The 25,286-nt window shown below is 41.9% G+C and overlaps 1 protein-coding gene and 1 long non-coding RNA gene across 2 annotated transcripts in view; one reads left to right on the forward strand and one right to left on the reverse strand.

The window, feature by feature from the left end:
• Positions 1-12,577, reverse strand: part of LOC112223010 (ubiquitin-conjugating enzyme E2 E2) — a 32,185-nt gene extending 19,608 nt beyond the window's left edge. Inside the window, exons 1-3 of the mRNA XM_024385923.2 lie at positions 12,420-12,577; positions 10,327-10,512; positions 8,050-8,100 (exon numbers count right to left, since the gene is read on the reverse strand). Of these exons, the coding sequence (XP_024241691.1) occupies positions 8,050-8,100; positions 10,327-10,505 (230 nt within the window). The 5' untranslated portion in view covers positions 10,506-10,512; positions 12,420-12,577. The remainder of the gene's footprint in view (positions 1-8,049; positions 8,101-10,326; positions 10,513-12,419) is intronic.
• Positions 12,578-24,276: 11,699 nt separating this feature from the next.
• On the forward strand, positions 24,277-24,962 carry LOC121840551. Its single transcript, XR_006079684.1, has 2 exons — positions 24,277-24,363; positions 24,628-24,962. It is a non-coding gene; the product is annotated as an uncharacterized LOC121840551 (long non-coding RNA).
• The last annotated feature ends 324 nt before the right edge of the window (positions 24,963-25,286 follow it).

Below are 25,286 nucleotides of genomic sequence, written 5' to 3' on the forward strand. Positions count from 1 at the left end.
GAAGGTTCCCAAGAACACAGTGGCCTCCACCATTTTTAAATGGAAGATGTTTGGAACCACCAAGACTCTTCCTAGAGCTGGCCTCCCAGCCAAACTGAGGAGTCGGGGGAGAAGGGCCTAAGCCAGGGAGGTGAGCAAGGACCCGATTGTCACTCTGACAGAGCTCCATAGTTCCTCTGTGGAGATAGAACCTTCCAGAAGGAAAACCATCTCTGCAGCACTCCACCAATCAAGCCTATATGGTAGAGTGGCCAGACGGATGCCACTCCTCAGTAAAAAGGCAGATAACAGCCCGCTTGGAGTTTGCCAAAAAGGCACCTAAAAGACCCTCTCAGACCATGAGAAACAAGATTCTCTGGATTGAAGAAACCAAGATTGAACACTTGGCCTGAATGCCAAGCGTCACGTCTGGAGGAAACCTGGCACCATCCCTACAGTAAAGCTTGCTGGTGGCAGCAGCATAATGCTGTGGGGATGTTTTTCAGTGGCAGGGACTGGGAGACAAGTCAAGAGAGGGAAAGATGAACGGAGCTAAGTACAGAGCGATCCTTGATGAAAACCTGCACATTTACAGAAGTATTCTGCCCCTGTACTCAGTATGTTGTTGAAGGACATTTGGCAGTGATTATTTATATTATATACACACACACATTTGCAAAACAAGAAAAAGTTTTGCTTCGTCATTATGGGGTATTGTGTGTAGATTGATGAGGGTGGGGAAACAATTTAGTCAATAGCATACAGATAGCGATGTTGGCTAGAGCGCACCTCTAGAGAAAACCATCAAAGTTAAATGCAATTATTATTATTTTTTGGTACGTGGGAATTTCACTGTAAAATGTTTGTTTTTATGTGCACTACTACGTCACTATGCACAGCCTTTTATCTGAAATAAGTCAATTTGATGGAAACTAATCTCTGGTGGGAAATTGCACATTATGCTTTTATGATTTTCTTTTGAATATTTGCATGAAAACTTGTCACCAATTGGAAAGAAACCCAGCTTTTGTCCCAATACTTTTTGGAGCTCACTGTAGATATCAATCGAGAACAGGATTATTTATGTTGGATTCAATTTGAATGGAATTGATGGAGAGAGAGTGCTTGCATGCACACTGATTTAAAGCAACGATGGGCTATTCATCTTTACAATAAAAAAATAAAAGTGACCACCAAAAGCCAGATGGAGATTAGACAATCAGATATTAGTTCTAATATTTACTGTAGAACAGGTTATGTATGAGACGCATGGTCTGTCCCTACCCTGAGCATTGACGATTGATCATGCAGATAGCAGAACAGAGAAAGCCGTAGAGAATACAGATGTAGACATTGCATATAATTTAAAGGAGCTGCATCTGATGTCTGCATTGGCCGTGCAGCATTTAGGGTGATAAGTCTTATGCAGAAGTCAGGCATTCATACTTCTTGCGCTTCGTGGAGCAGCGCAGAGCTGTTGTGAAGGAAGTGAGTTTGTGTTATTACAGGACCTCCCACCAACCAACCATGTCAATGCAGAGCTATACGGAGCCCTCTGCATTGTTACAACATTTGGCCGGGCGCACAGCGATGCAGTAAGGAGCTCAATGGCCTCTGGCATGCCTCCGGAGGCTCCGCAATTGCGTCACACCATCCATATGGCGTGTCCGACCACATTTTCAGATCAAGCATACATTTGCTTTTAGGCCGTAGCTATGGATACGGAGTCTTCGCCCATGCCCCGCAAACCCTCTTTCTCAAAGCTAAGGAGCCTGATCATGTTTTGCGCATGTGTTATTTTACGCAAGCATTCGTTTTTCTAACGTAGCTGCTCACACTACCCCCTCCCTTGATGTTTCGCCCTTTACTCACCCTCTTCTTAGCCATGTTGATATAGCCCGTCTCTACCTCATATTTCTGAACAGTTAAAATAAAAACCCTGCTGCGATTTGAACAAACATTCAAAAACATATATGATGAAGGCTATAACCTTCTCTGTCTGTCGGAACGGATATTGCAGTTGCACAAGCAGGAAGCAGTCCCTACACTTTGGAAAAAAACAATCAGCGCTGTGTATGACGATGGCTAATCTTTAACTGCTGCCATATTGTAGTTCCTGTCTGCCTCCTGGTGAGTTTAGCATTGTTTCCACTGCAGTCATTAAGCTGTGGCGCTGAGGCCACGGCAAAGAAATATGGAACATGAAAAAAATATTCTACCGAGGTGCACTTTGAACATGATAGAACAGTCTTCTGCAAACAAAAAATGTAATGAATAAAAAATTTCAGACAACCCCATAGTAGAATGGTTTCTATTTACCTAGTCGGCTTGTTGTTGTGTGTTCTATGCAAGATAAATATTCCTCTCGAGGCACATTCAAATTATGGGGAAACATGCATTTTGACAAGTAGTGAATGCACAACAATTCTTGCAATAGCTGGGAAAACAGCAGCTTTAATGGCATTTGTTAAATAGAGGGGGATCCCAGCCTTCCATTCCTACTTTTATTTCTCAACTTCTGAATATGTGCGAACTGCACCATTTAAAAAAGTTCAGCACGTGAATGCTAAATGTAACTCGGGTATTAATAATCATGTTTGGGGAGTGACTGTGTGATAATGGTGATAATGCTTTTTGCTAATAGCATACCCGATAATATGGACATTCCCTCACAACATTTCCCCCCCACTTCACATTTTTGCAGAGGAAACACTGCAGCTTAGCCAATATTCACAATGATGATGAAAAAAATAACATGAAATTGCTAATTAGACTGCGTGTCGGTGTCTTGCTGCGTTCCAACTCTGGGCAGCCGAGCATGTATCTGGACAGGTGAAAATAGTCTGACAATGGGCGAGTTTGTTTATGCTGATATCATGGCGTGACTAACTAGCTGCATGCAACTCAGCAGATAACTGGCTAGCCTGACAGTTGTGTACAACATGAAGTTTGTAGGCTACACCAGTGACCAGACAAAGGCGATCAAGGAGGGGAAGCGGCAGCGGAGCACCCAGCACAGCAACTACGTAGGAAGCAGAGTGGCTACATTAAAAATAATCTTGCACATGGGCAGAAATATCTGTATTTTTAGTCTGGGCAAATTGGGATACAGAAACTCTGTATCCATAACCACTCTGTATAATTTAACAGTTCTATTTCACATCATGCTGTTAATTTATTATAATTTACCACTTTCTCGCAGTTATTTATCCCGGGAAATGGGAGTGGGTTTGAACAGGAAATCCTGATAACTTGGTTCCCGTTATTAAACCCTAATCTGTAAACATACAGTATTTTGCACCACTGGGAAACAACCATTATCAGAAGGTCATGAACAGGCTGCATGAGAACAAATGTCGTAAACCATCAACGATCTACACAAATTAGTTTTCAAAAAAATGTTCTGTTCCAGAGTCATTCTCACGAATCTTGGATATATGTGCTGAAATTCTTGAAAGTTCAGCCGCAAATGACAATGATCAAGTATATTTCACAGAGGCGACTGTGGCGCACATTCCCTCCCCATCATGAATATTGATAACTTCACTGCTGTGGCCTTGTAGACATTAAGTCCCCTGGTAAAGCCTGTGAAAAATGGCTCCGAGTTTGTCACTCCCACAGAACCCCAGAGGGACCCAACGCAACAGTAATAAGCAGCAGTCACTCAGTCACAGTAGTGGAGATGATCCCATCGTATAAAGGGGGATGGAGATCAGTGTGGGTATTATTGGTCCACAATGTCATGTTATAAATCCTGCTGAGTGCAGACACTTCCTATTGGGCCTGTCTGCCTGACATCATCAAAAAGTGACACGGTTTGGTTTGGGCATCTTTAAGGGCATTACATCATGCCATTTGGATTCAGAGGCCAGCAGAAGCTATTTGTGCTGAAGACTGACAGTGTTAATCAAACAAATTAGTGTGCATCTGGCCTCAAGAGAGACGTGTCCAGTGCTACAGTAGGCTATACATCAATGGCAACATTCAGTCAGAATAAATGCTATTCTGTTGCAGACCCATTTCATTGTTTCATCACATAAACATTGCTGTTTGCAATACTTGAAATATCTACAGCAATACTTGAAATATCTGACAGTTAGAGAAATCACAATGCCCAAAGCCTATTTGGTTAAAACTGGTTTCACATCACCATCCTGGACGGTTCTGACCTAGAATATGTGGACAACTATAAATACCTAGGTGCCTGGCTAGACTGTAAACTCTCCTTCCAGACTCATATCAAACATCTCCAATCCAAAATCAGCTTTCTATTTCGCAAAAAAAGCCTCCTTCACTCACGCCGCCAAACTTACCCTAGTAAAACTGACTATCCTACAGATCTGACTTCGGTGATGTCATCTACAAAATAGCTTCCAATACTCTACTCAGCAAACTGGATGCAGTCTATCACAGTGCTATCCGTTTTGTTACCGAATCACCTTATAATCACCCACCACTGTGACCTGTATGCTCTAGTCAGCTGGCCCTCGCTACATATTCGTCGCCAGACCCACTGGCTCCAGGTCATCTATAAGTCTATGCTAGGTAAAGCTCCGCCTTATCTCAGTTCACTGGTCACGATAACAACACCCACCCGTAGCACACGCTCCAGCAGGTATATCTCACTGATCATCCCCAAAGCAAACACCTCATTTGGCCACCTTTTCTTCCAGGCCTCTGCTGTCAGTGACTGGAACGAATTGCAGCTGAAGCTGGAGACTTATATTTCCCTCACCAACTTTAAACATCAGCTATCTGAGCAGCTAACCGATCGCTGCAGCTGTAGTCCATCTGTAAATGGCCCACCCAATCTACCTCTCTCATCCCCATACTATTTTTATTTACTTTTCTGCTCTTTTGCACACCAGTATCTCTACTTGCACATCACGCATCATCATTTATCACTCCAGTGTTAATCTGCTAAATTGTAATTATTCTCTACTATGGCCTATTTATTGCCTAACTCCTCATGCTTTTTGGACACTGTATATAGACTTAATTTTTTTCTACTGTGACTTCTTTGTGTTATTGGCTTGTTCATTGTTTATTCCATGTTATTCCATGTGCAACTCATTGTTGTTGTCTGTGTCACACTGCTTTGCTATATCTTGGCCAGGTCGCAGTTGTAAATGAGAATTTGTCCTCAACTAGCCTACCTGGTTCAATAAAGGTGAAATTAAAAATTAAATGTAAAAAATGTAAAAACTTGTTTGATGAGTGACAATGACAAGGTGAGGGAGCTGTCACAATAATGACAGTAAACTGGAGCTGGGAATGACATCATACTGCCCTCGTGTTCACATGCTGAAAAAACACAAAAAACAGGCTCCAAAACACTTGGAACAAATGCAATTTCTAACAAATATTTAGTAACAGCACTGATGAAAGACAATGTCATATCATGGATGCTTAGGACTGTTATAAAGCAGAGTACTAGAAAGTGATTTGACAGTAGCCAACTACACATCAACCATTACTTTCAACCTTCTACGATCACCTCATGATTCAATTTGCAGGCCATCTCCAGAGATGTTCTTTTACAGGATGATAAGGCTGGGAGACTCTCCCCTGCTTAAACAAAGGGGATGTCTGACTGCAGGCCTCTCAGTGGGGTGAGCGAGGAGAGGAAATAAATCTGCCGGCCCCGACTCTGTGTGTAATGTGCCGAGCGAGGTGATCTTTTCAATACAACACACACTGTCTTCTGAAGGGGCCAATAGACAGTGACACCACTTGCAGTGTGAAATAAAATGAATAACCTTTGAGACTAACTTGGTCGGTAGTGAGCGATGCGTAAGGCATAAATGATGACATTGACTTTGTCAAGCCTCTTTTTCATGCAAAGCAAATAATTTTTTAGCCCTTATCGACATTCACTTTTTAAAAAGAAGTGTGTGTGGGTGATCTACTAAGCTTAAATATGGAATAATTTTAAGATGGTCATACCATGGATCATTTAGCTATTTGATTTGTAATTTTAGGAACCCTTTAGGCACCAAAAATATCTCTAAAAATTATTTGATAATATATTGAATTTGGCCTTAACTACCATAAACCATAGAAATGCACTGTATAACACATTCATACATGGCAAAAAAAGACAGTAAAAAAAATCTTACAGAATAAGGTTCAAGCGTCTGTCCTATATCTAGGAGATATAAGAAAGCTCAGGAAATATTTTAGTTTGACACATATTTAACCCCTTATTTTTGTTGTCACTAAACTACCTCCATTCATTTGTATGGGTTAGCGTCAGACAAGTCCATTGATAGAACCAAACCTTTGTAGAACAAAACCGCTTTCGTGAGAAGACTGATTTTCTGGATGCCTCATGGTCTGACAAACAATGCTATAGCTCGGCCACCCTCTACCGCAGATACAGAAGACCGACATAGGCAGATGCGGATTGAGACGCAGCCCATGTAAAAAAAAAAAACAACATATCTAGCTTACAGTGACAGATTTTTGTATTTTGTTACTTATATTGACGCACAGGTGCATCAATAGACTCTTAAGGATGATTGAAATCGTCTGTTATACATATTCTATAACCCTAATCAGACCATTATAACAGTGGAAGAACATTTTAATTAGGATGTGTTATAAAAGCCATTTTATTTTAGTTGTTATTGGGGCCCGGGACGATACCAGTATCGCGATACTCATTAGTATCGTGGCAAGGAAACAAAACACAAATGGGATTTAACTTCTTTAGGAAAACAGCCCTGATGTTGAAAACAAACATGATGTTGTCATTTAGTCACATGTATTTACTTTCAAGCTATAGCACATAATATTTTACATACAGCAGGTTTTTAAAAAAGGACCAAAGAGTCTGGTCTGCTTTGTTTTTTCATTTTGTGTCCAGAAAAACATATTGCTATACTGGTATCGTCCCGGCCCTAGTTGTTATGGGATTAGCATGAATATGCAGCCCCGGGATACACAGAGAGGATAATCTTTAAAACACCTAATTGTTTTCCAGACAACTAGTTATTTTTATGGCTGTGTACATTTCTGTTAGTGATTATTTTACTTTAAAATTATGCCGCCTTTAATCACTCTGCCTGTGTAGCCTCAAGCAAAATAATTTCCAATGTGACAACCTCATTTTTCAGAGTCCATTTTAACAAATTATTTGAAGTCCTTGAGTAAAGAGCCAATACTCAACATATCATTTACCCTTCAGTAACTACATTTTGAATTAGAATGAAAAGGTTACCTATATATATATTCACCATTTCAGCAAGGGTGTTACGTGAAACTCAGTTAAAGTGATAAGTTCACAGCACCACACACACACACACACAACTGTCTGTTTAGCACTGGATGAGTCAGTCAGGGCCATGTCTCTTTGCCGTTTTATCAGGTGCATATAAAATGAACACAACCAATCTAAAATGGCCAAAAAGCAGCAGTTGCCTTGTGCCTGGCCTCCATTTTCTCTGGTAATTTGCATTTGAATGCTGAGACTGAGGTAATTACCGTGCTGTTATAAACAGGGGAGGATAATCAATGACAACGTCACTTTGTGTTCTTTAAGTTAATAAGGCCTCTGCACAACATCCCCCAGGGATGCCTTTTGTCATTCAGCGGCTGATGCACGTGGTCGGTCTGCCACTCGCTAGCTGGCCACCATATCTCTCCCTTTAAGGACAGGCAGCAGAACACAATAACCATTGTCTGTTTGTGACAATCAAAACTTTTTTAAATCACATGTTCTCTTTTAAACTTTAAACTGAAATCGTATGATCTAAAATGGTACGTTTCCTATACGGTTAGATAAGTAGGCCTACATCTTGTGTTAGGTAGAAGAGAACAAACTATAAAAATGTTGTGAAAAGTACTAGCGTAAATCACTCTTACGTGTATGAATAACATCTTTATCATAACAAGGATATACCACTGTAATACCTGACCGCCTATGTAAAACCAGAAAGACTGAAGTCCATCCTTCATTCTTAGAACAAACAATCCTTAACATAAATACAGTATATCCTGAAATCCCAAGGCCACAACATGAGCAAGGTGAATAAACATAAATGCTGGTAGAGAGCAATCTTTCCTTACCTGCAGTTTGGAGGTGGGTCGAGTGTAATTTCTGCAAGTTCTTTCTGAATCCTGAAAAACAATGACACTCTGTTTTAATCTTTGCGGCAATGAATATCTCTAATCACATAACTGAAAAAGCTCCCAGAATGCATGACTCCATGTGATAATGAAATGCACAAATATCATGTTGTTAATAAATCCATAGAACATGATGATACAGGTAGACCAGACCACAAATTGCAGTCATATGAGTTAACATATAAAAATCTCAATTTACCAAATGTCAAGGCAATCCTTTGTAGGCTTATTATGTCTAGGGTTGGGCCGATATATGATTCAATCGAAAATTGTGATATTTGACATTGACGATATATTGTGACATGCAAGACGATATCGTGATGTGCAAGACTAGAAAACTATGCAGTTATATCAGTTTGGCTGTATCAAGTGCAGTTATATCAGTTTGGCTGTGTCAAGTGCAGTTATATCAGTTTGGCTGTATCAAGTGCAGTTATATCAGTTTGGCTGTAAAAATGCTAAGGTTATTTAATGAGAATGCCACTATATTGTAAATATGCACAAACATTATACAGTCTGAAATGATTTAGTAATTAACGGCGCAAAACTATTATATCAGATATCACGATATTTAGATTAGCATATCGTAGATGAGGTCTCCCCAAATATCACCCAACTCTAATGGTGTCACACAGTGCCATACTGTTGTTAAACTGACTTTTCCATGAGGAAGCAGCATCAGGCACATTACAAACATGATGAGGCAACCTCTGTTTATCAGCGTGTGTGTGTTATTCCAATTGGTCTGTACAAATGTCAACATCTCTCAATTACTCTTTCAAATTCAAACCTGCAGCAGTCACCTGCGGAGGGAAGGGTTAATAACATCATATAAACATCTTCGTATAAAAAGGATGACATGTAATGATTCACACACAACAGTGCAATTTAACCCATCAGTCATAATGTTGTGTCACATCCATCTGTGTTGAACCAGGCATGGGGGGAAAACGCCATGGAAACACATTATACCATCACTGACATAACTGCAGCCCATTTAATCAACAGAGACCTGTGGTGTCCAGTGTTGCGGTCGTAATACTAAAACCCTGGGTTTGAGCACAGCGGACTGTCTTATAAGTGTGCTACACATCAGGAAGATGTTTCAAATATCAGGGGTAGTTATAAAAAAGCGCTGTAGTCTCAGCCAATCCCTGGCTCGGCTGGTTGCATAATTCTATCATCACCTCGCATCAATCTGTGTTTCCACTGGCAAGACTAGGTGGGCGGAAGTGGGAATGCTGGTTGTGACAACACTAACCACACAGATATGTGTGATGAATAAAAGTATGGTCATCATCATTACGGCTCAGGCCACCTGACCTTGCTAAGGAAAGCGCTATGAAAATGCTATAACCAAGGATAACCAGGGCAAGTCCAGACTGCTTCCTGGTCAGCTCTTATCATCACACGGCCAGGAAAGACTCAGGGGCATAGTCATCATAGTAATCTGCCTGTCAGATGAATGACAGGCATTACAGTGTCATGATGCGATAGATGCAACAGGGTGACCTTTCATTACATATGTTGTATGGATTAAATCTAATGGATATATTAATAGCATGAGTGTGACTATAATACTAACGGCCATTGGACCGGTTAGCGTTATATACAATGAGCCTACAAAACGTTAGCAACACCTGCTCTGTCTATGACAGACTGACCAGGTAAATCCAGGTGAAAGCTATGATCCCTTATTGATGTCACTTGTTAAATACACTTCAATCAGCATAGATGAAGGGGAGGAGACCGGTTAAAGAAAGATTTTTAAGCCTTGAGACAATTGAGACATGGATTGTGTACCATTCAGACAGTGAATGGGCAAGAAAAAATATTTTAAGTGCCTTTGAACGGGGTATGGTAATAGGTGCCAGGCACACCGGCTTCTGTGCATCAAGAAATGCAACGTTGCTGGGTTTTTCACACTCAACAGTTTCTTAGGTGTATCAAGAATGGTCCACCACCCAAAGGACATCCAGCTTGACAACTGTGGGAAGCACTGGTGTCAACATGGGCCAGCATCCGTGTGGAACACCTTGTACAGTCCATGCCCTGTCGAATTGAGGTTGTTCTGGGGCCAAAAGGGTTGCAACTCAATATTAGGATGGTGTTACTAATGTTTTGTACACTCAGTGTAACTCACCACCCTGAGGATAGGAAGGTGCTCAAACCTGCCCCACTTAAATAACACTGAACTGAGCCAGATTCAAGGTTTACCTCTTGGCACTGGTTGAGAGTTTGGCAGCTGTTTTACTAGAGATCTTGGTCTCCTTCTTTTTGGGCTGTGCTTGTTCCCGCTCCTGTTCTGGGGGTACTGATGATTCTCTTTGTTCGATATCCGAGCTCCCCCCACTGGTGCTGGGGCTGTCGTCCGGTCTCTGCACCTCACTGGACATCCTGGCCCTGGGAAACAGACACCAAATAGCACAGCTTTATCTTTCATTATGTTTTCTATGCAAAATAAATGAGTGGTGTAATGGTATGTTAGCCTTCCCAGGCCTTTTCAAATAAATTACTTTGGGGGGGGACTGCCAGGGTTCCAAGGTTGCACAGTCTATCATTTTATTAGTCATTGTGCCGTTTTGCAGGTTAAGATTAAGATGCCATTGTGCCCTTGAGCAAGGCACTTTGGTCAATTGACTGTATTGGTCAATTGCACACATGGTCCAACCGAAATTTGATTTCCGCTTTTAACCCAACCCCTCCGAAAGACACACATACAGGTTTTTGGGAGGAGAGGTGTGGGGGGCTGCCACACTGGGCACCCAGGGTGCTGTTGTTGTGGGGGTTAAATGCCTTGCTCAAGGGCACAACAGCATGCAATGGCATCTAGGATTTGATTTGATACCAGCAACACACCGGTTGCCAGCTCACTTCCCGCCGGACCCCAGATACAAACTGGTACCCCTCCAGTTTCTGGCTCATCTCTCTAACCACACAACAGCAGTTACCTGCCTCCATGGTGTGGTTGAGTACAACAGAATACTTGATTGTCCTAGCAGGCAGACATTATTTTCTCAACAGGGTAATTATGTAAGTCTGTTTCACTTTTCTGGGTAATGTGTTGAAGGCAAGGTGGTGAAGCTATTTGCGGTTCATCAATATTTCGACAAACTACTAAGATCTCAAACTCATTCATGAAGATCCAATATTACTGTGTTAACAAACCACCTACACATTTTTGGAGTATGAAAGAACAATGCTTTTAAGGTGTCTTGACTTGAAGAGTCAAGTGTCACAGGCCTACTGACAATATAGTCGTATGTAAAACAATTCATTCAATATCACCACATTAACCTTTTGAGTAGTTGACTACATCGATTGAGTGAACATAGACCGAAAGAGACACAAGCCGATAAAACTCAACTAATCAGGGAGTTGAGTTCAGTAGGCTAAAGAGACACTAGAACAGTAGGCCTGTGCCTCGACAAAGGGCATCAGATGACTGAGATGTCGCCTTAGGCTTTGATGACAATAATGTGAGGTAAAAAAAAATGTATCTGTCACGGTCAGTGATATCGGTTTATATTGTTTCGAATAAAAGCCTGGGGAATAGGATTTAACGTTACGGTGAAAGATGCAACCGGTTAGTAGTGATTTACCACTATCTTTCCCGGGGGTGTTATGATAAGGACATCAACGCTATTTGTGTATCCACTCGCCAGACATGTATCAACTTGCAAAACAGGTGTGAGCTGGCAACGTTGGGGAAATTATACCAATTCTGAAAATTGATAGTTACATTTATCAAATATGACGCGCACGTTGACTATGGGCCTCAATAAATAGGACACAACAATGTATCACTTTCTTCTGTAGTTATTTCTGACCCAGCTGAGCAATTGGTCAACACAATTTGAAAGCCTCCCCCGGTCGACTGAAAAGAAAATAAACAAATAGCATGTGCCCGCGACACAAATAGGGCTGTCAAAAAAAACAATGCATAACAAACATCAATAACACTGCAGGGAAAAAGTAACACCCGCTGTGTCATGTCCTGCCATGGGGAATTTAAATGAAGAGGCCTGCGCGTTTAAAACTCGGAAAAATATGCAGAGAACATCACGTTTTAGAGATTCTTCGACATGGCATCAAGGGCTCGTCAAGGCCAGTCGACGCGAGGGCCAAATGAACAGCTTGGAAATGTGTGAATCCAACGTTTCTCAAGTGTCCACAATAAGCTTTGAGCTGCTCAGGCACAAAGGGAGGCACGTCCCACACCCCCTCATCGGAAAATGCCACTTTCACGGGACATTTACTTAGTTTCTGTACACATACCATGGACAGTAACATGCGTGCAAAAATATTACCTGGCAGCTGACCGTCGATGCTGTATTTAGAATTAAAATCCCAGGTGAAAAGTATATCCACACACACGGCCGTCTGCTCGCACTCGTGTCCTTGCTATTTAACTGAAGGTAGCAACCGAAAAACGATTACAGAAAACTGAAGAAGCCGGACCGCCTCCACGCGCGCTCTCATGTTGCGCGCGCCGCTCGTGCACGTATGATGGTCCCAGTCGCCCGAGATGAAACAAATCTGTATGCTTTATCACAAAACAGTTGTAATATTCAAAACAGCAAAGGTAGAATTGAACTAGTCAAACTACTCAATGTTGGATGTCGGCTATCTGAAAATGATGGACCCTGCAGGTCGAATGAGCAAGGTAGGCTATGACAACGTGAGTGTACTAAAGGAAACTCAACAAGGCATGGCATAACACCCTGGGCTGGGTTTCCCAAAAGCATCTTAGCACTAAGATCATCTTAATTCTATTGCAACTAAATGGACGAAAGATGATCAGTGGGTCTCTTCAGTGGGTCATATGATTGAGTGTAGTCTGGCCCAGGAGTGGGAAGGTGAACGGAAAGGCTCTGGAGCAACAAACCGCCCTTGCTGTCTCTGCCTGGCCGGTTCCCCTCTTTCCACTGGGATTCTCTGCCTCTAACCCTGTTACAGGGCTGAGTCACTGGCTTACTGGGGCTCTCTCACACCGTCCCTGGGAGGGGTGCGTCACCTGAGTGGGTTGAGTCACTGATGTGATCATCCTGTCTGGGTTGGCGCCCCCCCCCCCCTTGGGTTGTGCAGTGGCGGAGATCTTTGTGGGCTATACTCAGACTTGTCTCAGGATGGTAAGTTGGTGGTTGAAGATATCTCTATAGTGGTGTGGGGGCTGTGCTTTGGCAAAGTGGGTAGGGTTATATATCCTTCCTGTTTGGTCCTGTCCGGGGGTGTCCTCTGATGGGGCCACAGTGTCTCCTGACCCCTCCTGTCTCAGCCTCCAGTATTTATGCTGCAGTAGTTTATGTGTCGGGGGCTAGGGTCAGTTTGTTATATCTGGAGTACTTCTCCTGTCCTATTCTGTGTCCTGTGTGAATTTAAGTGTGCTCTCTCTAATTCTCTCTTTCTCTCTTTCTTTCTCTCTCGGAGGACCTGAGCCCTAGGACCATGCTTCAGGACTACCTGACATGATGACTCCTTGCTGTCCCCAGTCCACCTGGCCGTGCTGCTGCTCCAGTTTCAACTGTTCTGCCTTATTATTATTGGACCATGCTGGTCATTTATGAACATTTTAACATCTTGGCCATGTTCTGTTATAATCTCCACCCTGCACAGCCAGAAGAGGACTGGCCACCCCACATAGCCTGGTTCCTCTCTAGGTTTCTTCCTAGGTTTTGGCCTTTCTAGGGAGTTTTTCCTAGCCACCGTGCTTCTACACCTGCATTGCTTGCTGTTTGGGGTTTTAGGCTGGGTTTCTGTACAGCACTTTGAGATATCAGCTGATGTACATAGGGCTATATAAATACATTTGATTTGATTTGATCTTAGTGCTATGATGCTTTTGGGAAACCCAGACTTGCTCCATGCATAGTTGTCCATGGGCAACATAACTTAAGTGTAATGGGATGAATAGTGTATGTGTATATCAGGTGAGGCTCCTCAGAGGAGGAAGGGCAGGACCATCCTCCTCATTGAATTTCAAAATAAATAAATAGTAAAACTATACTAAATATATTCACATCACAAAATAATTTATTAAAACACACTGTTTTGCAATGAATGTCAAGTAGCTTCAGCAGCACTCTGTAGGGTAGCACCATGGTGTAGGCGGAGGACAGCAAGTTTCCGTCCTCCTCTGGGTACATTGACTTCAATACAAAACCTTGGAGGCTCATGGTTCTCACCCCCTTCCATAGATTTACATAGTAATTATGACAACTTCTGGAGTACGTCCTCAAACCTATCAGAGCTTTTACAGCATGAACTGACATGTTGTCCACTTAATCAAAGGATCAGAGAGTGAATCTAGTACTGAAAGCATAAGCTACAGCTAGCTAGCACTGCAGTGCAAAAAAAATGTGCTGAGTAGTTGACTCAAAGAAAGAAATTACAATAGTTGAACAGTTTTGAACAAATTAATTTCTTCCAAAATTAAGGACAAGTAAGAGAGAGAGTGAGCGAGAGAGAGAGTGAGCTAACTATATTTTGTAGTATATCACTTTTACTTACTGAGCTAGTGTAGAATGCAGCTAGTTAGTTTAGCCTACTCAAACAGAAAGTGATCCTATGTTATCTCTGGCTATCCAACATTGGAACTCTTCCAAGTCAAGGTAAGCTTTTGTTTTTAGAAATGTATTGCCGCTGGGGTAACTGCTAAACTGCTTGCTGCTGACTGTACACTGTACTGCATGATTGTAGCTGGTTTACTAACCCAATTTAAATTCAATGTGTCTAGTGCAGGCCTGAATCACTTTATTGAATATATATATTGTTCCCTGGACGGCAGATAGATGGCAGTATAGCGCAGCTGTTGAACAGAAAGGCCGAAATAGAACATTTACCAAAATAGAATGCAACTGCTCAGCTACAGCGAGCTAACGTTCAAAGAGATGGACAGACAATTATTTTTTTGTACTGCATGATGGGACTAACTCACTTTGTCTTATTTGCCAGAAGGCAGTCAATTGTTTTAAACGAGCAAATTTAGAGCAACATTTCCAGTCACACCATGCCCACTTTGACTAAACATATCTGCCACATAGCAACTTCAGAAACAACAAAATAGCGCAACTCAAAGGACAGCTCATAGGACAACAACAAATGATGGACAGATCTAGCACTGTTGCAGAGAAAACGAGAGGCCTTTTGGATTACCCTTCGACATATGAGATTGTTTGGATACTCGCGAGAAATAAGAAGGCCATCACAAATGCGGAGATTGTCAAATAATGTTTTTTGCCGAAATATTGTATGCTGATTTCACAAACAAGGAAGCTATTTTAAAGCAAATTAACGCATAGAAGACATTGGCGAGGACACCGGTAAGCAACTGATTACTGACATATACGTGGCGCCGTGTTTTACTATTGCGCTTGACAAAAGCACTGATGTAAGTGACATTGCCCAATTTTATGTTTGGGTCCGCTTCCCTCAAAACGAGTCGTTCAGATAGGAACTTTTATGTTTGTCCCTGAAGGGGCAGTAAACGAGGAGAGTATTTTCTGAAAGTCCTTGTTAAATTTTTGCTGATAATTATATTGACTGGCGTCTGTGTGCACTGACGGCGCCCCAAACATGCGAGGGAAGAAGAAGGGAATCATAGGCCGGTTGAGAAAGAGAGAGGATTCATAGGCCTGATAAGAAAGAGACAGGATATTCCCGAATTTGTTACATTTCATTGTATCATTAATCAGGAAGCACTTGTGACTAAACTCAAAGACTGTAATTTACAGAATGTGATGCAGCAAGTCATGCGCGTGGTGAACATTATTATTGCGAAGCACTGCATCACCGTCAATCCCGCGAGTTGCTGGAGGAATACCAGACAGAATACTGCGACTTAATATTTCACAATGAGGTGAGGTGGCTGTCTTGTGGCAGAGTTTGGAAAGATTTCTCTCCTCCCTCAAATCCTTGAATTTGTTGCAAGCAAGGGGAGAGAGGAGCCAGAGCTGGATGATCCACAGTGGATATTAAAGCTGGCTTTTTTAACTGACGTGACCTGCCACCCGAACACGGTGAATCTCCAGCACCAAGGGAAACTCCAGGCAAAATGCTGCGTGTGGTCACAGCATTTCAAAATAAAATCACCACACTGTTCATACCTGATAGACAGTTTGTTCATTTCCCAAAACTCAGTCACCACATCCAACCCAGACATACTGCAACATTTTAGCTATGATGCATTTGTGCGTGTGTTGGAAGAGTTTAAGTTGGAGTTTGAGTCAAGATTCAAGGATATGGAGTACAATGAGATTTTCAACTTCATTGAGAACCCCTTTCATGTGCCAGTGTCATCTCTGACCCCAGTCATCACAGCCCTCTGTCCTGACCATGCTGGATTAGAAAGTGAGATAGTGAAGATGCAGGCAAATGACACATTGCAAGGTGAACTAAGATCAGGTGTTACCTATTTCTGGAGCCTTGTGTCAGACACAGAGTATCCACTTCTGAAGCAGTGTGTGCAAAAGGTGACATCCTTTTTTTGTCAGCACGTATTCATGTGAAGCAGCATTTTCAACAATGTACATTGTGAAACAAAAACAGAGAAACAGACTGACCAATGCACACCTGGATTGCCTCACTGGGATAGCAACAACAGACTATACATTTAGAATTAATTAAGTCAAGGAGAAGAAGGGGACATTTTTGCTTATCCAACTACTGAGGTAACCCTTAAATGGGTCTTATACATGCGAGGTAGCCTATTTGATGTGTGTATGTACAGTTGAAGTCGGAAGTTTACATACACCTTAGCCAAATACATTTAAACTCGGTTTTTCACAATTCCTGTCATTTAATCCAAGTACAAATTCCCTGTTTTAGGTCAGTTAGGATCACCACTTTATTTTAAGAATGTGAAATGTCAGAGAGAATAGTAGAGATAATGATTTATTTCAGCTTTTATTTCTTTCATCACATTCCCAGTGGGTCAGAAGTTTACATACACTCAATTAGTATTTGGTAGCATTGCCTTTAAATGGTTTAACTTGGGTCAAACGTTTCATTGGGCCAATTCTGTTGGAGAAAAAAAATCTTAAACGGAAGCAAACTGAACAAAACAGGGATAAACATACCTGAATTTGTCCGGTAGAAACTCTCGTTTGCAACTGTTGGACTAATGATTATACCCTAGATCAGCTAAATGGAGGCAAGAGTGTGCAAGGCGTTATCGAATGTGTCACTCAACTTGATTACAAAGAATGATCTCTCCATGTGCACCTACGTTATAAGCTGTCATTCATAGGCTAGGTTGTAGCAACCTTGTGATGGGTACAAGGGAAGTTGTATCCTCAACCTATCGATTTTTACATTGAGCTGGGTGAATGGAATATGAATGACAGTCGTCCAATATGCTCTCATAGAAGCAAGGCCATGTTCATTCAAATGTTTATGGTTTGAATTCAAGCAAAGTCTTTCCATGCCAAAATAGTCCAATACAACACACACTGTCATACAGGGTAGAGCTTCTCCTGTATGGACTGTGAAATACTTCATGATGACACACTGATGGATGGACTGTGCATTCATTCTCCATGTGATCCAAACTTATTCAATCAAATCATTCACGGCAGCCCTCCCATGCAACGCCTCCATGTTCCTCCCTCATTGAATTCCGATATTCATTCTAATGAAGGCCTTTTGGATTACCCTTCACAGCCATTAGATCAACATAACAATAGCCTTCGTGCCGTGGAAGGTCCTGACAGCAACCTACGGGCCAGCGTGTGAATAGAGTTGGCTGCAGCACAAGCACTTCCTGAGTCTCCCCCTGAAAGGGCTCAAGGTCAGCTCTGCACTATGCTGAGGGCCTTTGTGATGGAAATTGCAGTGTATAAGTTTAAACCCAGAACAAGTGGGAACTTCGTCTTCCATGTTCCTCAGGTCCAATCTCCTCCCCGAAACCAATGGAGAAGGAATGCAGAATGCTCCTGGGGCAGTTCACTGTTAGGGCCTACTAGGCTTGTCTTCAGATTGGCTGGCTCTTGAGTTCGTGGCTGGTGCGTTGAGCAGTTGAGTGGAGTGGAGTGGCATTAGATTCAACAAATTCAACACAGATGTTGTGCTGCTTGAGAGAAACACATTCAATTAGGTCCATCTGGGCGAATGTGTCAGTGGATTGGATGAGGTGTAAGTAGTATTTAACGACTAAAACTGTTGAGCAAAATGTAGGCTAGGCCTATTTGGAAGTAGAATCAAAATTTGATATATTGAATTGTAGTTTGTTATAGGCTACAGGTCCACTGATAACACAAACACTAAATTAAATAAAAACGACATAACATCTTTATAGAGAGTTATTAAAGCGACAACATATTCAACATAGCATTAGCTACAGCATATTCAATACCTTCCGCAGCCAAGCATGAGGAATAAGTAAGTATTGTGTCATCAATTGTCCAAGATTTGACCTGAGAGCTGCTCAATTAAGCACTATGCATATGGGTGTATTATAAAGGCTTTATGTTGATGGTGCGCACATCAGTTGTTATCCAACATTTATATGTTGAATCTATATGAAGGCCCTATCCCATGGCAGACACAGTGATCAGATCCTGGCTAACATAAAAGGCATTGAAATGGCTCAGAATCCTGAGATTCAGGGTGTATTAATCCTTTGCTGGTGTTGAACACTGGCTATGACACCTGCCACTTGGGCCTAATCAACTCTCCTCTCTTGCACTTTCTCACTGTCTTTTGTACTGTTCTCCTCATGCCTGTCTATCCCCATGTTATTCTGTGGTCTGATGCCACACTGACATCCGTGACATTTCTGTCATTTTAATGTCATGGTGATGTGGTGAGGACAAGGGGAGAGGAGGCCAGGGGGCTGTCTGTCTGTCTGCTACTCCTCCATCCCAGAGACTGGCAGCAATTCAGGCTGAGAGACACTGATTGGACAGGGGCAACACTGGGACAGGAAGCCAGGGACATGCCAAGGTCACTCAAGCACACATAATCTTCTTCTCTCAGAGGGTGACTATCAATAGGAGCTTCGAGGGGTTTCTATTATCAAAGGACCTGTAAGCAGAGAGACCAAGGTGTTTTGGTGTTTTGTTTATTGATTATAATCAGGGGTTGAATTTTGACACTTTTCACCAGAAATCTATTCTATGGCATCTGTTTTGTCCATCCAAAGGCAATGAAATGTAGTCTTATTATCTTATTATGGGAACCCAGACCAAGAGTGAAGTGTTTTGAGAGTCTCCTTTAACTCTTATAGAAGGGAATGACATCAAATCAAATCAAATTTATTTATATAGCCCTTCGTACATCAGCTGATATCTCAAAGTGCTGTACAGAAACCCAGCCTAAAACCCCAAACAGCAAGCAATGCAGGTGTAGAAGCACGGTGGCTAGGAAAAACTCCCTAGAAAGGCCAAAACCTAGGAAGAAACCTAGAGAGGAACCAGGCTATGTGGGGTGGCCAGTCCTCTTCTGGCTGTGCCGGGTGGAGATTATAACAGAACATGGCCAAGATGTTCAAATGTTCATAAATGACCAGCATGGTCGAATAATAATAATGCAGAACAGTTGAAACTGGAGCAGCAGCACAGTCAGGTGGAAGTTGAAACTGGAGCAGCAGCATGGCCAGGTGGACTGGGGACAGCAAGGGTCATCATGTCAGGTAGTCCTGGGGCATGGTCAGGTTGAAACTGGAACAGCAGCATGGCCAGGTGGACTGGGGCATGAGTCATCATGTCAGGTAGTCCTGGGGCATGGTCCAGCTCAGGTCCTCCGAGAGAGAGAAAGAAAGAGAGAAGGAGAGAATTAGAGAACGCACACTTAGATTCACACAGGACACCGAATAGGACAGGAGAAGTACTCCAGATATAACAAACTGACCCCAGCCCCCCGACACATAAACTACTGCAGCATAAATACTGGAGGCTGAGACAGGAGGGGTCAGGAGACACTGTGGCCCCATCCGAGGACACCCCCGGACAGGGCCAAACAGGAAGGATATAACCCCACCCACTTTGCCAAAGCACAGCCCCCACACCACTACATGACATGACTATTATCCACATGTTTATTGATCAATTCTCCTATAGCATTACAATGCCAACATTGGTCTTACAGATTCAGCACTTTTGTTCACATCAGGCACCACTATAACCCTATTTGAACTAATCTTGATCCTGATTAAGTCAGTGTAGATAGATTCTCGTTCTTGTTCAGGAGACTGACTGAAGCCGGTGGTTTTAGTCCTATACCTGACCAGTAAGCCTGCAGACATCACAGCCTTCTCATTTCAGAGTTGGCTGCTCCTGTTGTGAGAGCCACAAAGAATTCCTTTAAAAAAAACTTTCACCAAGCACACCTACCTATCACACCCACCTATCACACCCAAGCCCACTGAAACCAAGAAGAGCCTCTCTGAGACAGACTTGAAACTTTTCCAATAATCACATAAGGCCTTGGACTGTGTAGAAATCATCCAAGTGTGCAAGAGTGCTCTTTTGTGGTTGTCTTGTCCTATTTCAAGGCGAATTGTGTGAAACCGATTCTCTTCTCAGCCACAAAATGGAGCTGGACACCTGCCAGTTTGTTCCTTTTGCACTCAGCTCTCAAGACTGATTGCCTCTGTTCAGAAGAAGAAAAACAATCAACAAACATTTTCAGGGGTTTATACTTGTGTATCTGACCCAATACATATTTTTGGTTGCTTTTCTATTATCTAAGCATCAATCCAACCATGGGAATGCCATAAAACACTTCTTATCTCTAATGAGGTTTAGCACAACAAAAATGTGCATCATTCAAGGCATCCATACTTTGAACTGTCCAATAATCTTGATTTTAGATATCCACAATTATTATTGAATGTTAAATGAGCAGCTAAATCTATGTATGGACATTTCCATCTAAAAGGACCCATGAGCACCAACATATGAAGTACATAGTATATCAAATTGGGTGTCAAATGAAAGGTAAGAGTATATTTTGGGGAAATTAAAGCATACAGTGCCTTCGGAAAGTACTCAGACCCCTTGACCTTTTTCACATTTTGTTACATTACAGCCTTATTCTAAAATTGATTTATTTCTTATCCTCAGCAATCTACACACAATACCCATGAAAACAGTGTTTTAGAAATGATTGCAAATGTATTAAACATTTAAAACAGAAATACCTTATTTACATAAGTATTCAGACCCGAAATCCTGTATCCATTGATCATCCTTGAGATGTTTCTACAACTTGATTGGAGTCCACCTGTGGTAAATTTGATTGATTGGACATGATTTGGAAAGGCACACACCTGTCTATATAAGGTCCCACAGTTGACAGTGCATCTCAGAGCAAAAACCAAGCCATGAGGTTGTAGGAATTGTCCGTAGAGCTCTGAGACAGGATTGTGTCGAGGCACAAATCTGGGGAAAGGTACCAAAACATTTCTGCAGAGTTGAAGGTCCCCAAGAACACAGTGGTCTCAATCATTCTTAAATGGAAGAAGTTTGGAACCACCAAGACTCTTCTTAGAGCAATCGGGGGAGACGGTAGTGCACTGGGCCTATATTAGTCCTGTATTAGCTGACCAATGTAGCCGTCTGAAGCGCGGGCAAAACATTATTTTATGCGCCCACATCACCAGCTGGCAGCATATAATGCACAACTTGGCAGTGGTCACATATCAATCACTAACTATTCAAACACAACCAACAGTGTTTTGTTTTGGAATGACAACTCCACACAAATTACTAATACAATCACAGCTGATTGGTGCAGTGTATGTTGGTCAGAATCCAAAGAGTTCAAGTTCTCATTGGCAATGACACGGTTTCGGTTCCTCCAAAGAAAGGAGAGAGAAATGTTGAAATAGAACACCTGTTCCACAATCTTTTAAGTGATAACAGGGTATGAAATGTAAACATACATCAATATGGATTTGCTACGGAACGTAAATATTACTGTATGTATTGATAATGGAATCAGTTCTCAATAAATGGTCCTTAATAAATGGTCCAAACTCACGATAGGACAGTAACTCTATTCCTTGAAAAGCAGAGTATTGGTTTTCCCATTGCGGCCAATAAAATAGGGACCTTGTGGCAGTCGTAAGGGTGGAAATGTTGCAGGAGGCAGGCAGGATCAGGCACAGTAGTTATGCTTTCATTTGTTGAAAATGATGGTCCATAGATGCAATTGGCATTATGATGTTTTTTAAAACATGTATTTATAAACTTCTTAATTTGACATAGATATTGGAAAATAAAATGCAGAGAGCAGGCATACCTGTCTATACCATAAGACTCAGGTTGGGGTATAAAAGGTTCATGTCAGCCACAATTACCAAGATGAATCTGCCAAAGAGAACCCCAAACAGGGATTTACATTCCACTAGCCTTTCCGATATACCACAAATAATCAAAACATTTCACAACAACTACCTTATACCTTAGAATATGTGTACAAATACAAATACCTAGGTGTCTGGTTAGACTGTAAACTCTCCTTCCAGACTCACATTAAGCATCTCCAATCCAAAATTAAATTGAGAATCGGCTTCATATATCGCAACAAAGCATCCTTCACTCATGCTGCCAAACATACCCTAGTAAAACTGACTATCCTACCGATCCTTGACTTCGGCGATGTCATTTACAAAATAGCCTCCAACACTCTACTCAGCAAATTGGATGCAGTCTATCACAGTGCCATCCGTTTTGTAACCAAAGCCCCATATACTACCCACCACTGTGACCTGTATGCTCTTGTTGGCTGGCCCTCGCTTCATATCCGTCGCCAAACCCACTGGCTCCAGGTCATCTATAAGTCGTTGCTAGGTAAAATCTGCCTTATCTCAGCTCACTGGTCACCATAGCAGCACCCACCCACACGCTCCAGCAGGTATATTTCACTGATCAGCCCCAAAGCCAATTCCTCCTTCGGCCGCCTTTCCTTCAAGTTCTCTGCTGCCAATGACTGGAACAAACAAAAATCACTGAAGCTGGAGACTCATATCTCCCTCAGTAGTTTTAAGCACCAGCTGTCAGAGCAGTTTACAGATCACTGCACCTGTACTTAGCCTATCTGTAAACAGCCCATCTATCTATCTACCTACCTCATCCCCATACTGGTATTTATTTATTTATTATGCTCCTTTGCACCCCAGTATCCCTACCTGCACATTCATTTTCTGCCGATCTACCATTCCAGTGTTTAACTGCTATATTATAATTACTTCGCCACCATGGTCTATTTATTTCCTTAACTTACCTCATTTGCACTCACTGTATATAGACTTTTTGTTTTCTTTTGTTCTACTGTATTATTGACTGTATGTTTTGTTTATTCCATGTGTAACTCTGTGTTGTTGTATGTGTCAAATTGCTATGCTTTATCTTGGCCAGGTCGCAGTTGCAAATGAGAACTTGTTCTCAACTAGCCTACCTGGTTAAATAAAGGTGAAATAAATAAAAAATTAAATTATAGAAAATAAAAAACTTGTGTTCGTCTATGGGCATAATGCTACTTTCTGTGGGTCCAGAGTAATTATTTTTTTCCATTCGCTGAGCATTATGAGACGATTTTGCACACAGAGTTTAATTTAAATCAGGACTAGGCTAATTCTACTTAAATAAATCCAGATTTTAAAAATGGCTTCATTAGACTATGCTTAACTTCAGATTAATTAGCTCTAGACGAGGGCATCCCAGACTACGATAATTAAGGACTAACCAGTTAATCTTTGTGAAGCCTGATTAGATTAACGATGTGCACTTGGTGCTGACCTGAGGATGCTTCAAAAACCAGAGATGGGACACTAACATATAAGCATTGTGTGGATTTGGAGCAAGTCACCTGAACAAAACAATGAATGGAGGAGGTAAAAGAAAACATTAAAAGAATTTCAATGACTTCGACGAAAAATTTGCTTCAAGAGGTTATCTAGAACAAACAGCATGATTCATCAACAGAAAACAAAAAAATAAATGCCTGGACTACCATTTGTAATGAATTAACCTCAAAGGAAAAAAAGTTTCACAAAAGGACGCTACAACAACTTCAGGTAAAATACTGTATTTATTGTTGGCCCGCTTCTTGTGTAACACAACATAGTGGGGCCTAAATGTATTTCTGTGACAGAAATGTAACACAAACAATACCATACATAATTACTAACATCATTTTTATATGGTCTTGTCCTTCTAAGGTCCTGTGGAAAAATATAAAAATCAACTTAAAGAAGACATGCTGTTGCTCTTAGGGAGCGTTTCAAGACTGGTAAGACCAGCGACCGATGAGGTGAGCTACTTGCTGACCGGGATCATTAATAGCCAACAACCCCTGGAAGGTATCCACGATGATGACCATTTGGACAGTTAAGATGGGGGACCGTTCCAATCCTCATTTGGTAGAACACATTCATTCAGCATGTGCCATCCCTGGACTGCAGGGAATATGTCATGTTGTCAGTCATCTCTTGCACTCCCATAATAAAAATGATGCAATGAACTCAACTCTTGAAATGTTCTTTAATGCAGCAATGTCATCATTTTCTCGAGGCAGATTACCGTAGCTTGGAGGGGACTTGTCTTACGGGATGGTCAGCTCGCTACATCTGCAGCAGCCAGGAGGGAAGATTGTGTCACTAATCCGGTGCCGGAGGACAAAGACAAAGCGGCTGTGCATGCATGAGAAACTGCCCATGGAATTTCATAAGCTCAAAATAATGTATTTAAAAGAGCACGATAGGAAGATACAAACCCTTCATGTTGAGTCGGCTATGAAGGAGGAGGAGAGAAACAGGAAGCAGCAACAGTACCAATGTTATTCTTGATTCAGCACCAGTTCGGGGTCCCGACATTTCCATTTGTGAATTAAATACCTTTTTGTTACCAATACATGGGTGTTGCTATCTTTGTTGTGAGAAGTGCTGCATAACAAAATCGTCTCTGCAGGCTTGTCCATTTCTGTTAATGTCTGCCTCAACTATTGGAACATCTGGGTCATCCTCATCTTCAATGCGAGAATCTGGGCAGCCATGTTTGAGGTAATTGTGAAACACTGCTGTTGCAATTATGACAATGCAGCGTCTTTGTTGAAAGCGCAAATGTGTTTCTGAGACACTGGAAACGGCTCTTCCATACACCAAACATGCGCTCCGCTACGTCTCTGGTGTGCATATGAGCTTGAATGTACTGTTCTTGCTCAGGTCCTTTTGTGTG

The sequence above is a fragment of the Oncorhynchus tshawytscha genome, linkage group LG23, assembly GCF_018296145.1.
Source record: "Oncorhynchus tshawytscha isolate Ot180627B linkage group LG23, Otsh_v2.0, whole genome shotgun sequence".
In the NCBI taxonomy this organism is placed as follows: domain Eukaryota; kingdom Metazoa; phylum Chordata; class Actinopteri; order Salmoniformes; family Salmonidae; genus Oncorhynchus; species Oncorhynchus tshawytscha.